Source organism: Streptopelia decaocto, assembly GCF_964273445.1.
Source record: "Streptopelia decaocto genome assembly, chromosome: 3".
NCBI lineage: Eukaryota > Metazoa > Chordata > Aves > Columbiformes > Columbidae > Streptopelia > Streptopelia decaocto.
Genome location: NC_138656.1, coordinates 60065943 through 60083703, shown reverse-complemented (window position 1 = coordinate 60083703; position 17761 = coordinate 60065943). Strand labels below are relative to the sequence as shown.

The following is a 17761-nucleotide window of genomic DNA, read 5'->3' as shown; positions in this document are numbered from 1 at the left end:
CTTGAGCAGCCGTTGAACACATTGCTTTGTAGCCAAAATTTAACAAATGGCTTTTGGGTTTTTTAATTGACCAGTGATGAAAACTTCCCATAGAAGTTGTTACCAAAACATATTTATCAGAAGAAAGTGACCATGGTTCAATTTTGAGAGGCTGACTCTCATACCCAGGCAGGTCAGCTCTCTCAAGTCCCCCTAGAGCTTCCTACAAGACATCCACCCTCCTCCAGGAGGAACAGAGGAGGCACACCACCCACCAAACCACACAAAGCCACACATTCTCTCCATAGCTTTGGGAAACCTCTTCCTTCCTCTGCCATTACAAGAAGTGCCAAAGAGATATGCAAGGAGTTACCCAGATCCCCCTCCATGATATACATTTGTTTTTTACAACAAACATTTGTTTATAACAAAATTTCAGAACTGATGATTTTTCACAATGTGGCTACACCATGTTCATCTGTGGTCAACTATAACAGAAGTTAAAAATCTCCCCTCATAACAAGTCAGACATCTTTCCTAATTATTATTTTTTGACATGGTGCCAAGAGTGCCCAGTGCCACAAGTACCATTGCATATGGTATGAAAACAAACTGAGCAAGTCAAAAATTTGTCCTTGACATCAAGAGGACCCAAAGTATCTACAGCACATGCCCTGGCCTCTTGTTTATTCCAGGGCCTTAAGTCTGTGGGATACAGGCAGATCTGGCAAGAGGGAGAGAAAAAAGTAACTGTAAAGACAGTTTATGGGAGGGATAACAAATGCAAATTAGAGATCCAAGCAGATACTTTGGGTAAAAGACTAAAGGGAAGGGAAACGTGCTTCGATTGCAACAGCTAATGCACAAGAGGGCTGCATAGGAAACCACTGGCACATCTGTACACCAAAACACTCAGAAGTACCAGCATGGCAATCACGGGACAATACTTTCAGTAATCCTGCTGGAAGCATGCTCTCTCCAAGAAAGGTGTTTCTTGATCCACATTTTGCAGACTGGGAAAACTTTTTTAATCCACTGAGTGAGGCTGTGACAGAAGTAGAAAGAACAGGCAGAACCAGGCTTGGTTTCTGCCTGTTGAGCCACATGAAACACAGGGTGAGCTCTGATTTCTGAGCTTTTGGCAAAGCACCGAGCATCAGGATAAACCTCTTAACATCTAATATCACCGTAAACAAACACAACTTGAACTCTTTATCCAAATACCTGACACAATGTCCTAGAACAGTGCACTCAGCATCCAGGTTTCAAAACCCAACACAATCCCGAATAAATCAAAACAAGTTAGAAACAAGCATTGGGTCAATTAGGTCCTAGACTTATTATGAAGGAAAAAAAAGAAGACACACAACAAAAAATCACACACTGAAAACAACGCACCACACATTAGTCAGGCTGCATGTGCCATTTTCAGACTCCTGACAGAAATCCATAGCAGTAAATCTCGTTTGGTTGTTTCGTTTTTACAAGAGAATTGCCCCTTTTTCTACACTGTATTTCCCAGGAGATCTGTATCCATAAAGACAAGACAATACTTCTGGTTTGCCAGCTCTGAGGAAATATGCCCAAGCTGAATAATTTTTTATTATGCTTAGCGTGACCACTTCTCAGGAGGAGTAATTTCCCACCACAGTCAAACAAAATTACTTAAGATTAAAATAATTTAAAATACTTCTCCTGCGTGGCATTTCTGAATTATTTACTATGTTTTTGAGTGCTACATTACATTCCTGTCAGCCTGCTTTGTACTTCAAAAGAAGTTCCCTTTGTGCCAGATATTATGTGGAGAGGAACAGATGAAAATAAAACTGGATAAGATGCCATACTGAAATCTATCCCGATAAGTAAGTATGCCCAGGAGGTCAGAAACAGATACATCTTAAAGCTTGGGAAACAAGAATGTCAAACATAATGAGAAAGTGAAAAATGGTTTTATAGTAACTTATGTAAGGCGAGGAAAGTGGCAAGACTCTTGGCTGGTTTGAAACGCTTCCCTGCAAAACCAATTAATCTTCCCTTGAGAAAACATGGGAATTGTTTCCTGGGTAGAACTGCAATGGTTGCACCGCAAGAACAAGCACCCTGATAAAAATATTCTTTTAAAGTCTCAGCTGCAGGGATGGTCATCAGAGCAGATCTTACATCTCTCTTGCGTATTCTTTTAAAAGGATGCTAAATAATTGAATATCTCAGTGCAGGCTCTTCTGACCAGCCCCAAGCCCAAGAGAATAAAGATTATTAGTTTGCAAAACCAACCATGAAAAAGAAAAAAAAAGGAAAAATAAAAAAGTGAAGGTTAAATCTGGCTTGCTAATATTTTTTTTCTTACAAGTTTTCAATCAAATCTCCTTTAGCATTTCAGGGGAACAAGAGCAGCAAGAGGGATGGAATGAATGGCCTGCCACAGTTTTTTAGGCAGAGATGTACTGAGGGTAGGACAAGAAGGGTGATCACCATTAAATGTCCCCCAGGGATAGTGGGGGGCATAGGGTAAACTGTGCCATCCTAGACAGCGGCACGGATCTGCAGTGATTGCTGAAGAAAAACAGCATGAGAAAGATGAGCCCAGGGCAGGGCACAAGTGCCAAACTATTTCACTTTTACTCTCTCTTCTAGAGGCTGAGCCATTGAACCAAGCCAGGCTGCCAGCATCCCTTTCAACGAAGCATCATCCTGCACATGGCAAAAAGCAAATGTCTGGAGCCAAATACAGTTAGGAAAAAAACCTTGAATAACAACAAGCACTGACTCCACAACCTGGGACCACTTAACTGCTCACCCGGGTAGGCCCCAATGCCCCACAGCAGCCACCTGGTTCCTCCTGCCATGACACCCCCCGTCACTTGACCTTGAGGGCATGAGGCTATGCCTGGAAATGGGATGAGAGGATCCCCATCGTGCAGCAGACACCAAATTGAACAATTGCCTCAGCTGATGTGTTTCACAGCTGATTGTGTTTGTACATCACTGCCCCAAGCAAGATCTAGTTGTTCTTTAAAAATAAAATCCACGTGTAATCAGCCTGGACCCAAGGCTTCCCCACTGTAGCAGTGTTCCCACGGAGCAGTGCTGGGGTGTTGCACAGAAACAACATTTTGCACAGCAGCATCAGTGCAGGCACTGCCCTCTGAAACAGAACACACCCCAGGGCACCCCCTTCCCCCTTGTGGTCCAGGAGGGGGTCACTGCAGTGGGTATTTTCTCAATACTGTCTCAAATGACAATAAAGTCTCCTGGATTTAGGACATGACAGACTGTGCATATGAAAGAACGGTTCTCAGCAGCTACACTGTCCAGGTATTTCTAGCATGTAATTATTCCCCTTCAATCATTCACACATCCCTCAGACAACACATTTCTTTCACTGTCTCCTGTTTTCAATGCCACACGCAGCTGCCTGGATAAGTCTCTTGTTTCAAGAAGCCACTTCAAGCCTTTGCCTTTGTATCCGTGGTTTCCTCTTGAAGGTCCTGCATGCTGCTTCACCTTTTTTTAATATCAAGGGCCTTTCATTTCCAATCCCATAGCACACTTCCACTCACACACCTCTACACTCTCATCAACCCAGCCCGAGGACACTGTGGCAGTGCCTTTACCCTCTTATCCTTACAGCCTTGCACTGGTCAATTCTGAAATATCTTTATAACCCCTGCATTGGAAAACGTATTTCATTTCTATAGCAAACTTTATTTTACAGGTTGCAGGAAGCTGTGCGTCTTGCCCATAAGCTGGTAATAGAAATCTCCAGATTCACAACTGGGGACTTGGCTTCAAGATGTGAACTCTGAATTGCAACAGTACACAAAAAGTGTGTTATTTCAAGCAAAGTTCACCTAAATTAAAACAACACAAAACGTGCTTTATTTCAAGCAAAGGGATGTTCCAGTTCACCTAAATTAAAACAGCACAAAATTGCCCAAAGCCTCTCAGATGATGCTCTGTTAAATAATGCACACTTCAATTCAAGGAGTTTCCTGCAGATTTAAAAGTCCACAGATGGGAACAATTTTCTCCCTTGTCCTGAAGAAGGGCCTTTCCTTGACAATGGAGCACAATGCTGAACAAGCATCTCCCGATTTACAGCCCCTGTTCTGGCAGGGATGCAGCTGCACGGAAGCCACCCATGGTGAGCAAATAACCTGCCTGACCCATGTGAGAGGCCGGTCAGTGAGGAGGGGGCAACCTCCGCTACCTGAGCTTGTCCTCCAGCGAACCACAGCTTTCTCCTCGCAGTTTCTCTGTTGCATCTCCAAGAGGCCACTCAAGGACCCAGCAGTACTCAACCTTTAACCTTCCGTCTACAGAGCCTGAAGGGCCACCGCTACCATGTCTTTGGTCCAGTTTGTCACACTGCTCATCCTCACACATATAAAGGCAATTGGAACCCAGTACAAGCTTACCTACTACATCAGTTGGTTTAGTTTATACAAGTAATTTTCAACCCAGCAGGGTAGGGGAAAGGGACCTCGGGGTCCTGGTGGACAACAGGATGACCATGAGCCAGCACTGTGCCCTTGTGGCCAAGAAGGCCAATGGCATCCTGGGGTGTATTAGACGGGGGTGGTTAGTAGATCGAGAGAGGTTCTCCTTCCCCTCTACTCCGCCCTGGTGAGACCCCATCTGGAATATTGTGTCCAGTTCTGGACCCCTCAGTTCAAGAAGGACAGGGAACTGCTGGAGAGGGTCCAGCATAGGGCAACAAAGATGATGAAGGGAATGGAGCATCTCCCTTATGAGGAAAGGCTGAGGGAGCTGGGTCTCTTTAGTTTGGAGAAGAGGAGACTGAGGGGTGACCTTATTAATGCTTATAAATATATAAAGGGTGAGTGCCACGAGGACGGAGTCAGGCTCTTCTCGGTGGCAAACAATGATAGGACAAGGGGTAATGGGATCAAGCTGGAACACAAGAGGTTCCACTTAAATTTGAGAAGAAACTTCTTCTCAGTGAGGGTGACAGAACACTGGAACAGGCTGCCCAGGGAGGTTGTGGAGTCTCCTTCTCTGGAGACATTCAAAACCCACCCGGACATGTTCCTGTGCGACCTCACCTAGGCGTTCCTGCTCCAGCAGGGGGATTGGACTAGATGATCTTTTGAGGTCCCTTCCAATCCCAGACATACTGTGATACTGTGATTCTTACTGTTACAGCTAAGTATGTTTCAGAGCATGGATTTCAAAAGCTGTATTTCCTCAAGCTTTCAAATATTTTAAGCATTTTAACAATAAAAAATGAAGATTCACTGATTAGTGACAGGAAAGATACAAGGACTTCTCTAAACCTGGAATTGGAGACATTAACCTGTAGGAGACCATGGTTATACCTACAGTTCTCCTGCTCTGGAGCTGCACTTGGCCTTAAAGCAATGACAAAAGAGTAGTTTAAAAAAAACCACACACAACAGGGTAAGGATGACCAACTGTAAATGAAGGGGATTAAATCTAGATTGACAGAAATAAAATAAAAAAACACAAACAAGAAAATCAAAAACACAAAACAGACAAACAAACAAAAAACAACAACAGCAAACCTTTGTGGAGCTTGTCCACAAACGCTGCTCTCCAGAATCCTGCTTTTCACTGGGGTTATACCAACCTGTATCTACCCTGTCAAGAGACAGTGATTTTAGTTTGATGGGGGGCGGGGGGAAAGGAGACTGCTCTTCAGAAGGTGTTTTGTTTTGGAAAAACAAAGGTACTGATATTTAACAAAAAAGCAAAGCCAAAATCTCAATATCATGAAAAATTTATCAAAAAAGAGCCAATCATTATGAATTGCTTAATTACCCAAGCGAAAGGGAATGGATAGGAGCCAACGCCACTCCTGCCTGACGGACAGAGAAGCACCTACCAGCTGGTTATAGGCAAGAGACAGGATCTCCCTTCACTTCATCCAATGAATCTACACCTGACAATGCAGTACAGTTTATGCTGGTAACACCTCACCCACTACAATTCCTAGTTTTGCACTGTTCACACATGAGAGCACAGTCATTCCAGCAGGGATGGTCCACCACTGCCTGTAGAAAGCAGCAAAAGCAACTGGTGGAAGAAAGTAGCAAGAAATTTGAAAGGCACCTAGAGCACTGTGGATGGTCTGTTCCCTACCAGTGCTAGTGGTAACACAGCCTAGACTCGCACTGCTGGCCTCGAACTTCTCAGCAAATCAGAAAGATGACATTTTTTTGACAAACAGTTTGGGCTTCGTACTGAGGACAGTGGAGGTGCCTATTTTCTGCAGTGGCTTCCTCAGAAAGTCTCTCCCTGCCCCCCTGCTAGAATATTGGAAGTGATACCAGCAATACTGCCTCAGCTAAAAGCATCATGTTGCGTTTGTTTACAAACCTATACCAAACTTCAGTCAATTTGGTGGTACCATTCCATGCCAGCTGTTTTCTCCAGATTATTTGAGAGGGCAATTGCTAAATTAAACTGTTTCAAATAACAAAGCCAGTGTGGGGAGAGGGAGCAAGTTTTGTACACGTCAAGGTCTGAAGACCTCCAAAGGTCTAACTCTCCCATGCGTCAAAGCAGCAAGCCTGACGTCTGGCCATGGGGCTTGGATTCAAGGATGTTCCCCCTCCCAGCTTCCGCACTGCAGCATGCCCAAGCTATGGTGGTATTTATGAACTCTTTGTGGGAAGGAGAAATCAGTGTTATGTGTGCCAGAAATCTGCAATAGATTTGTCATCACAAACACAGCCTTGAGTGGTGCTGGTTTAGTTCTGCAGAAAAGCAGATGATCTCTACACAGGCAGAGTGTCAAGTGGGCATCCAACCACTGGGAGCAGAGAGACAGTATCTCTACTGCTCTCAATAATTTTCCTGCTGGGCCCACTAATTATAAAGTGAGAACGACAATCATTATTTTATATTCTAATTACCTGCATGATAAAGGCCACCACATTTCACTAAATTCCCATTTGGCCTCAGCTCTACAAAATTAAATCATTCTTAAACATTTGCCAGAGGTCAAAAATTCAAAGCAGATTTGGTAAATCAGGTCAGTGAGTCTTAAAAGAGCACACCTTATTTTGGCTACAATTCATCTAACTACAACCTAAGGATGCCAAATAGGGTGTTTATGCTTTAAGGGGACATAACTTTTTACTTTTCCTCATTATTCATGGCACAGTCCCAAAGCAAATTTACAGCAAGCTTTTAAAAATAGTGTTAATCATCTCAGGGGCTGTATCAAGACCCTAATTAAGATGGTATATGAATGTTTCCTGCTTGCACATGAGATGACAGATTTAAGCTACACAATCACAAGGCTCCTTAAAGAATTTATTTTCTTAACACCACATTCAGAAAGATGGTCACCATTCTTGCTTCCATCCACAGTGCAAAGACAAAGTCAAAAGTCTTGGTGCGACCTGGTAAGTCATGTTTAGGACCCAGCTTCTCGTGGGACATCGTAGTTCACAACACAACTCCCCCAAGCTCTGGCTGCAGCACCTCTGACAGTGCTTTCCCAGCTCACAAGCCCAGGAAAGTAGGAATCTTCTCACAAGCACGCAAAAGCTTTTCTAGCTTCATGCAGGACCTCTCAGCAGAAACAAGAGCGGGATCCAGTTTCCAATGAACGATGCAGCTGCTTCAGCACCAAGGCGGACCCTTCATTCAAAATTCCTGTTCCCTATCCACTGCTCGGATGGCAACTTTGGTAACAAAACAGGACAGATTTAACAAAAAAACCTCCTATTTTCCCACAGCCCAGGTTCACCTGTGGGGTAAATCCCCATTGCACGCTGCAGCCACAGGGACCATATCCAGCCTTGGAACAGGCTCTTCCAGAGTCCTCTCCTCAAGAACAGCCAGTGCTGGCACTTTCAGCAGCTGTTGTTGGAGCTGTAAGAGGCCAGCCTGCTGCCCCTTAGGCCTGCAATTTTCTGGGAGCTGTGAGCTCAGAGAAGAGTTCACAGAAGGACATCCAATCGAGAAAGAAGAGGTCACAATTCTGACCCCAGTTTTCTATCCTAAGTCCAGAACACAACTTTTGCTTAAACAGGTTAGCCTTGAGAAACCATGCCAAATACACCACAGTTGAATGGGATGTTACCAACGGCCTCTCCTCCTGCTCACGGCAAGGCAGAAAAAGACACAAGTTTTCAGTGAGAGTTAAAACTTTGATTCAACTTTCAACTTAAATACTCCTCCCTTCAGAGGTCAGCAACCATCACTGATTTAATTTTTTCTTCATAAACAGCACAAAGGCCTCTTGCTGGAAACAACTGCCATTTAACAACATGTATCCTAGAAAGCTGTGGACGAGTCCTGATTTAACTGAACTGATAACTCATAACTACTGAAAGCAGTGGTATGATCTCAGTGACCAAAGCTTTCCTGGCAGAGCTCCCTCTCTGGATTTATCATTAACATCTACATCCTAACACCGCTAAATAATTCAGCACAGCATTTAGCCTCATGTCCTTGCCTCTCTACCAGAAACCACCCTCACTATTTACTGTATGTTCCAGCAATAGGGAGAAAAAACCTGCCTGGATTGTGGTTCCTCTTCGTGCTGTGTAACCGAGGGTGGACCTTCACTCTCAACACAGAAGCACAGGTTTTATTTATTTTATTTTGTTGGAAAAGCGTGTTTATTAGATCCCTAAATACAGAGTGTTACTTATCCACATGGAGTCATGACCATGTGGGCTCAGATTCACATGCAAATTCCCCTTTTAATAATCCTAATGCAGGGAGCGCTCCAATCAGAGCACTATCAGCCCCAGCTCCTGGATACCTGATGCCAGCTTTGCTGGCAATGTAGGCCACCGAAGCAAATCCAGAGAGATTGAGTTGGAAGTGGAGAGAGAGGCTCTGAAATCTATTTGCTTGGCTTCCTGACAAGGGGAGGAGGGGTGTCTAATTTCTTTTTTTCCCACTGTAAACGGGATATCATTTAAGAGGGATCATTAGCTGCGAGCAGCCCAGCTGGGGCAAGGCTGGGAGGCGGGGACACAGTTGCAAGCAGTGAAGCAAGGTGGAGGCACGAAGAAAGAAGACCAGGTTAATGAAAGCATGAGGTGGCTCTTGGGCAGCAGCTGGAGGAAATTTGGACACGCTGACAGGGGAAACTATGACTGGCTAAACAGTGAACCGGGTGGGCCACTTCTGGAAACTGAGCTTCAGGTCTGTACGCCTCTGCTCGTCTCTGTGGCATGTCCTTCAACTTTGCATGTGTGTGTATGTCTGTGTAATGCCTCAATGTGTAGCACAGAGTAAATACCTGGTGTTTGAGATATATCATTAAAGCAGTACCTCTCAATTACAGAGAGTCAGAGCATGTATTTATTGCTGTTAAGTTGTTTTAAACACATTTGTGGTGAAAAGAAAACTTCAGATGGAAAAATCCTGCTGGAGTGGCAAGTAAAGAAGTTTAATTATTTCTTTTAAGCATAATGCATTCTGCTGTTCCTTGATTTCCTTTCTTTTAAATGCACGTTTACACTTTGGATCTGGTCCCGTGAAGCCTTTCTGCAGATGTTAAGAGTCGGTAGCAGTCAGGAATGAACTCTGGTTCCCTAAGCTGTGCACTGATTACTTCTCTGAGAAAGGATCACATGCAGGCAAGTGGGGGGAGGAAAGAGGCCATCGGAGATGAAAATCCACAGCCTGCCTTTCTGGCTTTGTCTGGGAGACAGCAAAAGGGTTTCTCTGATCACAAATAACAATTTAAGGTGCATATATATCCCCAGTAAATGTCTGAGTCAAGTAGTATTAGCAAATGAACTGGCTGTGCTACACAGCTGAGATATCAAGTGTATTGTTGTAAAAGAAAAGGGGATAGGAGGTGGGGGGGTCAAAACAGGAGAAAAAGTAGATTTTAAATGCCTCTACAGTTTTAACAGTCTACCTCATCAGTAACATTGCCAGAGTTAGACTGGTTTTGTCTGACAGTGGGCAACAAACAGCAGTAGAGTCACATTCTAACAAGTATTTGAAAATTCAGTGTAAATATAGGCTCACTTTAAAATTATTAATGTACACAAAAACACATAAAAATGTTTACCTGTTTGCCAGAGTTATATGGTTTTGCTTTTTACAAGCAATAACAAATCAGCTTTAAGAAGTAGGATGGAGTTTGGAAAAGCACCTATGCGTGGACCACAGCTTAACAACTTCAAAGTAGACTTTGTTCCAAATTCACTTAAAACATTTCAGAAGTATCAGTTTCCTGATACAACTTCAAAAGATATTAGCATAAATATATGGTATATTAAAAATAATTTTAATAAAGTGCTAAGTACCCTAACAAATCATTAACAACATAATAAATCCTAGCACCAATGAAAAAAACACTTCAATGGGAATTTAAGCAAGCCAAATAAACTTTCATTTTCCCATCCTTACACAAATTTTCCTTCAAATTCATGTTTGGCCTTATAAAGGGAATGCCCTTTAAAGCCAGGAACAAGGCTTCTTTGGTCTAGACAAAGAGCTCAATTCTAAACCCATTCCATTACTCATCATGGAAATACTACAGAACTGGGCTGCACTTTGCATTTCATTCCTTTATCAACAGACACGAGTAAAAGCTCATCTAAACTGATATGGGTCACATAATCTGTAAGCTGGCAATTCTACATGCTCAACACATTAAAAAAATGCAGGCAGACAGATTACTAATGAAAGGCTTTACTACTTCCAGCCTGTGCTCAGTGTTTTGGAAAACTGACCCTCTGCTTCAGTTCCTACAAAGATATAAATGAAAGGAAGAGAATAAACGTGAGCTTACAATGGCCAAACCATCCTACTAAAAATCAGTTCTGGGAAAACAGAGGACTTTTTAGAAACATAATCCCTTTTACCACCATGTCCCTTTCTGCCTTTCTCTTTATAAAGGATATTTTTCCTGTATTTATGTGTCTGTAACTTATTTCATGCTGGAAGCCAGAGCCTTATTTTTTTCAATTATAAACCCAACAATAGCTGCTTGTGATAATATGGGCAGACCACTCGGACCTCCAGTGAAGCAGCAGCATCAAAATCAAACCAGTTAAGAAAACACAAACAAATAACTCCCTCAGTCACTTCATATGCTTGGTTTGGAAATTCCAGTTGTTAAACAGTGGATGATCTTGTTTTATATATGTTCTTCAGCTGGTTTACTTGCTTACACTTCCATTTCAATTACTCAAGATTCAATCTCATTTCTAGATCATTTTATTCTCCAGTTCTGGCAGTTATTTCTGATACTTACACACACTGGTTCCTGTTCTCATTTTAGAGTTTCAGTTTTAGAAGTTAATTTTAGAACTTCAGAGCAAATATTTTTTTTTCCCCTCAGTGACCTTTGTTTAATTTAATTAAAATTATTTCTGTTTTTTGTATAATCTGTGTTTTTATGGCTAAAAGATTTTTCCAAGTCCTAACGTCAAGATCTTTGCAACATTCTTCAGTAGCCCCTTAGCCACTCATCCCAGAAATAGGCACAAAACCATAGCAGAAAAAGAGACTAATACTGCTCAGTTGTCTCCCAATACATTCGAGATATATATATATATGGATATACCTACAATAAGTTAATCAGATTTTTGAGCTATATCTGAATGTAAATTAGTTCATGTAAAATGTTTGGCAGGAGGCAGTAATAAAACAGATATGTCACTTCCTGTGATTTATGCTTCAGGTTCTGGGCATCTATGGGGCAGTATTAACTTGTTTAAAAGAATTTCAACTCAAATACTCTAAGTAGCCTATGGATTATTTCACCCAAATAGGACAGCTAAGGCTTAATGTTAGCTGTGTTTAAAAAGTATGGACACTTTGAAACACAGACTGGGGAAAACTGGTCCTTAATGTCACCTGTTAGCATACAAAAAGACATATTACCCAATCCTTAATCCTACCTGCCTCACATGCTACTATTTTGCAGATTGTAGTATGACATACTTACTGTTCTTTCACAACTGCATGGAACACAGCATGCACTTCATTACTAGCCACTCGTGTTACTCTCCCCACATTTCTCAGCATACAGCGCAGGGTCTTCTTTACCGCATCTTCTTCAAATTACAAATTTCTTATGTCTTGTTTTATACACATTGCTGGGCACATGTGGAATGGAATCCCTAACCAGCAGGCAATCCTCTCTCTTCCCTCAGTCTCCTGACTCAGTCACTACATACTCTACACATCCTGCAACACATTACACTGAGCTACTGTGGTCTCCTTCCCTAAGGAATCTATCACAACCCGACAGTAGGCACCTTGTACACAATAATGTAATTAAAAATTACGTGCATTGTGGTTCAAATTAAAGATTCACGGATTTCCAAAACACTGACATTTACTCAGCCTTGAGTTTGCAACTTTTTTTTTTTTAAGTTTTCAGCCCAGTAACCATGCTGACACCCAAATGAATCTAGGTTGTCCTTTTATACCTACTTCACAGACTGTGGTACTCTAAGCTAGCTCATACTACAAATATAATAGCTTCTCTTCTTCCATTTTCTTACCATTAGATACAAACTGGCCCTTCCAACAAGAATACATCTTACATAATTGCATGGGCAGATAGTTCTTTGAAAGGCCTGACTGCTGGCTTCCAAATGAGGCTTTGGAGCAAAGCATTCCCCTGATATCCAAGACCATTTGTTAGTTTCTTCTGTCAAGCTTAACTTTGCCTTCCCCTGCCTCCAAGTTCAGCACCAGCCTTTTTTCTTCTTCTGCAACAAGAATGGGACTGGTGCAGTGAGAGAGAAGCCTCAACATTTGCTCCCCAGACTTCTCAGTCCTACCCAATCCTACTGCCCTCATTCTCAGATCCCTTTTGGCTTTCGCCCCCACGGCTTTACATCTTGTGTACCCTCCTCACAAGCCGAAGTTCTCCATCCACACTGGTGCACAATTCTGATCGACACTCTTCTCCACTCCTCCTTCCCCTGATGAGTCCCCAGCTCTTCACTTCAGGAACATCAGTTCTTATTTTGTGCTTCAAATCCACATCCAACCCACCACTCCCTCCCTCTGTCTCCTCACCATCCTGCGGATTCTCAGACAACCAGCCTTTGTATAAGGCCATGTCTCATACCAGGACATGTCATTGCCTGACATTGCCATGACCTTAAAACTCATCTGTGTTTCCATCAGCATACGAAGGATACGTCATTCTTGGCCATTATTTAAAACACAAACTTCCTTTCGGTGAAATTCAAAGGCAAGTTGCACTGAATTTAAAGGTAAGAGAATCAGGGCTTTCCATACCATTTACTAGTCTCATGTCGGAAACACTGACAATCTCACCTTCTGTCCTTACAAAAAAAAGACACTAGTGTGCAACTCGCAGATCCAAAAAATACCACCTCAACCCAACTTAAAAGCTTGCTCCCTACAAATTAAACCTAAAACTTACATTTGGATCTCAAAAATGTGCTCTTCATTGAATTATTCATTATCATGAAAAATGCTGTCTAATAGAAGCTCAGCTTTTCTAAATCTTCATTATAAAAGTATTGATAATGTAACAGTATCAGTGAGTATCAATATACATAGTGCACAAACGTGGTAATAACGTTTTAATTCATTTTTCCTGGGAAGTGTTTTATGCATGTCATAAGATACAATAACAAAGTGTTAAAGATTTTTTTAAAGAAAACACCATTTAAAAAATATTATGTAATGCCTTCATTAGAATAATAGCTGAAGAGTTTCTTCCAACTCTGCTGTTTCCTGTAGCTCATTTAATGGTCAGGGAAGACAACAGCTTGTACTGCCAGAAACTCTTTAATAAGAAATGATCAGTAAATACAAGATAGCTCTTTAGTATGCATTTTTGTGGAAAAAGACAGCTGGAAAAGAAGAAGGAAAAAAAAAGCTTAATGACTAATCCACAATAGTTTCAGTGTATTTTAAGATTACTTTAATGGCTTTGGCCTCAGACATACATTACCTCAAGAAAGAAAAGCAGAATTCTCCCCTACACTATTTGTCAGAAATCAAAACCTATTTACTTTATTTTTCTTAGGCATGACCGCACACTAAGAATTTCCTAACATGACACAAAATTGTAGAGGTAAAAATTGCCTGGTAAATAATCAGTTGACTGTAGGTTACAGCGTGATTTTGCAGTTAAAATAATGACCATGATTCTTGGAAGAATAAGCAAAGAAAGTTTGCATAGACTAGGAAGGGGGCACTGGAGCTACTGGCCCTTTTCACAAAGCCCTTACTGCAAACAGACCATTTGCATCCCTGCTTCCAGATGCTTTGAGGAAAGAACCACTTGAGTTCCCCAAGCTCTAAAAGCTGTTTTCATTCAAATTAAAGGAAATTTGATTTATTGATCTGTTTAGTCTCACTATAAAAATATGAAAAAGCCATCTGATTACAGTCTTCAAGTACTTGCAAAGCGAATGATTTGATAATAAGCAGCATTTTAGGGTTTGGGGTTTTTCCTGCCTCTCTAGACTAGACTCTGAATGACAGACAGTTACTAAAAGCTACAGCTAGACAGAGTCAGACTGGAAATAGGATAGATTACATTTCAGAAGTGAAGCTAACACAACAGAAGAGCATGAATGTTATTTAAAAAAAACTAGCTTATAACTCCTGTTAATACTACAGCATAATTCAAAAGCTGTAGGACTGAGGCTTTTTGTGTTGTATTTTGCAGGAGGCTAAGCTGAACAGTCACAGCTGCTTTTACTCTTATACTAGAAGTTATTTTTCCAGGGAAAATGATTCTGTGATTCTTGAATAGCTGGCAGAACAATCTCAAGAAAGAGCCCAGTCCAGTCTGTCCTGACATACTATGTTTTATTTGAGGCTGGCCTGTAAGGTTAGAACAGCCCACAGAAGTACTGTAGGCAGTGGGTCCTGATGAAAGGGATAGTTGTTGTAATATTTTTTTCTTTAGAGTTTTCCAAATTGAAAGATACAACACTAGATGGTGGATCAACAGCCCTATTCCTCTGCAATTCAGTGTTCTCCCAGGTTTTAAAAGCTTAATGAATCTCTCACAGAAAGGACTGGTCCCAGCATAATCCAAGAGTAACAAAATCTCATACAAAAATACATACAGTTCTAGGTTGTTGGGTTTTTTGACCCATGGAGACAGGGTTTTCTAGAAACCCACCACTCTTTGACAACTAGAGACAACAGAAGTGGGAGAGTTGCAAAGTATTTTGTTTTAATGGATAACCAAATACAATTCGACAAATCACAAGCTTGCAAAATATATTAAGTGCCACTAATGCAGACAGAAAGTAATTTGAAAAAGCAATGGCCAGGTGATAGCAGGGGGAGGTAGAGAATGTGCATTTGATCTCCGATTAAGAGGGCTCCAGGAATCCAATACTCTACCTATTTGCTTTAATTACAGAGCAGACAACAGACAACTTCAACCAAAGACGACATAGAACCATTTCTGTGCATCATCTTGCCTGCCACCATGATGCTCTTCCTGGCATTCCTGCTGCTCTTCCTGTACCGCCGCTGCCAGCACCCCGCTCCACAGGGGCAGATCTTCAGCATCGACCTCCCCGAGGTCCTGCCCGAGCACGACGTGTCCAATTTCCTTTCCGTGCTGCCCTGGAACAGCGAGCAGAGGTTCCACTACTCCACCCTGCTCCCTGACGCCACGTTCCTCACCGTGTGTTTGCCTCCCTCCTACGAGGAGGCCACCATGAAGACTTCCCTGGAGGAGGCTCACATTGAGCTCTCTCCAGACCCAGTGCCTCCTTACGAAGAGAACGCGCTGCAGGCCAGCAGCACCAAATCAACTTCCTAGGGAAGCACCTCAGCTGAAGCATGCAGCCTCTCAAGGCACAACCGTGGAACTGCTATGGCCTTTAAAACGAGCGGAAGGACCCTAGATGAGGCACCAAACCAATGAGTTAATGAGGCAAGAAACGTGGAGTGACAGGGAATGAGTGTCTTCACCTCATCCTAGGATTCTCCACCTTCCATTTGTGGTGAGCATACACACACAGCCTAGCACCAGATCCATCCCAGTCTGGTAATGCAGAAATTCCAGTTTAACAAAGCGTGTCATGCCAGGATTAAACTTGAGGACAGGTGGGAATCTGTCCCTCTGCAATCCCTCAGCTACAAGGAAACATGAATTATGCTATAGATTCTCCAGTCACTAAAAGGGCTTTTAGCACATACCTATTCCACTTCGGCTTTTTCTTTTTTTATGTGTTTATTTTTAATAGAGTTTCTGACAAGCTGATTTACTCAGCCTGCGTGTGTCAACATCACAACATTCTGCAGTACTCTGGAATGATCACAACAGCTCTCAGGAAAGCAAATAAATGTATAATTTCTACCAAATTTCCAGCAACTGTCCCAAAGGTTCAAATGTGCACTGCGGATAAAGGCTGCCTTTTATCACAGTTGAACAATGAGGACAACAAGGGAAGACCTGAGCATTCTGGGTGAGGAAAACTCCAGGAGCACCACACAAGAGCACACTCGCACTGTTGCTGCAAGCTACTTGCCAAAGTCTGCAAGGTACACACCCTGCAGACTACTGGCTTGACTTCTTTTCCAATTTACAAGTCTACAACAATAAACCCTGTCACCTATTTGGTGCAGCCTGTAAAAGAATTGGGGGAAAATAAAATCAAATGCAAATGCACAAGAAAAAAAAAAAAAAAATCTGGTCTGTATTTCAAAATGGCAATATACTCCCTTTCCCTTCATCACTACAGCAAAGTAAATCTAATTCAAGTGCATTGGGGACAGTGGTTCAGCTTCTCAGGAGAGTTTGCACACACTCTTAGACAATGACATTATCTGTAATTTTTTCTTACAGGATAGCATTTTCACTATGTTGACAGATTCTCTTGTTATGGAATCCTGACAGCCTCAAAAGTTATGACAGCTTCTCCCTTGCGGGTGTCAGTTATTCCAGGACATTACATTTGTCTGTGGCTTCCCAACATTAACAAGTATAATACTACATACTATTGTGTGCAGGCTTGACAGAACTCCTAAACCCACAGGCTGTCCTGAATTGCACATTGTGATTCCAGCAATTCTGATGACGTGTCAATGTCAGCCAACCCTGCTTTATGAATGTACCACATTCCTTAAAAAACAACACCACCACCACACACCAGAATAATGGAAGAAGAAACAATCACTATACAGCAGAAGAAAGGCCACTTTTGAGCTGCAGGTAGTTAAATTTCATGTTGTTAAGTTGACAGTGGCAAAATCACATCACCACAGTAACCAAGTAGTCCAGGTCAAAATGGATGATCCCACTCACACATTTCCCATAAAATAAGAAAGAAAATATCTGCCTTTTGTAATTCAGAAATGGGATTATTTTCTTGAAATATACTTTTGAGATCATTACCTTTTCTAATGTTCCCTTTTGGTCACCAAACTGTAAGAAAAGCAGCAGCTTTTGGACAAAACTAAATACAATCAACCATTTTTCTTTTCAGATCATGTCTGGGATGAGTTTTTGGTATTTGCTGATGCATTCAAAAGTATTTTACTGTTTCCCTGCATTTTGTTTACCTCCTTAATATCTGGTACATGCAGCTGTTGCCAGCTACAAGCAAAGCTGGAAAATGCAAGCGCCCCAAACAACATTCTACCTAATTAGCAAGGTACAAAGGTTTGAGGTTGAAAGATAAATCACTTCTGCCTCTGGTGTCTGTATATGCCACTAACTTCAGCAGAATTGCACAGGTATGCTTGATAATTCAGCTGTCGTCATATTGAATTGAGCATATTTTGCCTGAAAAGACCTGCTGTGTTCTGAAATGAGTTACACTGTTCTTCAGCACAATTTCTTGTT

General features: G+C 41.9%; 1 protein-coding gene across 1 annotated transcript; it reads left to right on the top strand.

Annotated features, from left to right (window-relative positions):
- Nucleotides 1-9021: 9021 nt before the first annotated feature.
- SMIM28 (small integral membrane protein 28) lies at nt 9022-15733 on the top strand (the record flags this gene model as incomplete). The annotated part of the gene is made up of 2 exons (XM_082048946.1): nt 9022-9132; nt 15326-15733. 2 exons carry the CDS (start codon nt 9022-9024, stop codon nt 15731-15733), a joined length of 519 nt encoding a protein of 172 aa, XP_081905072.1.
- Between the last annotated feature and the right edge of the window lie 2028 nt (nt 15734-17761).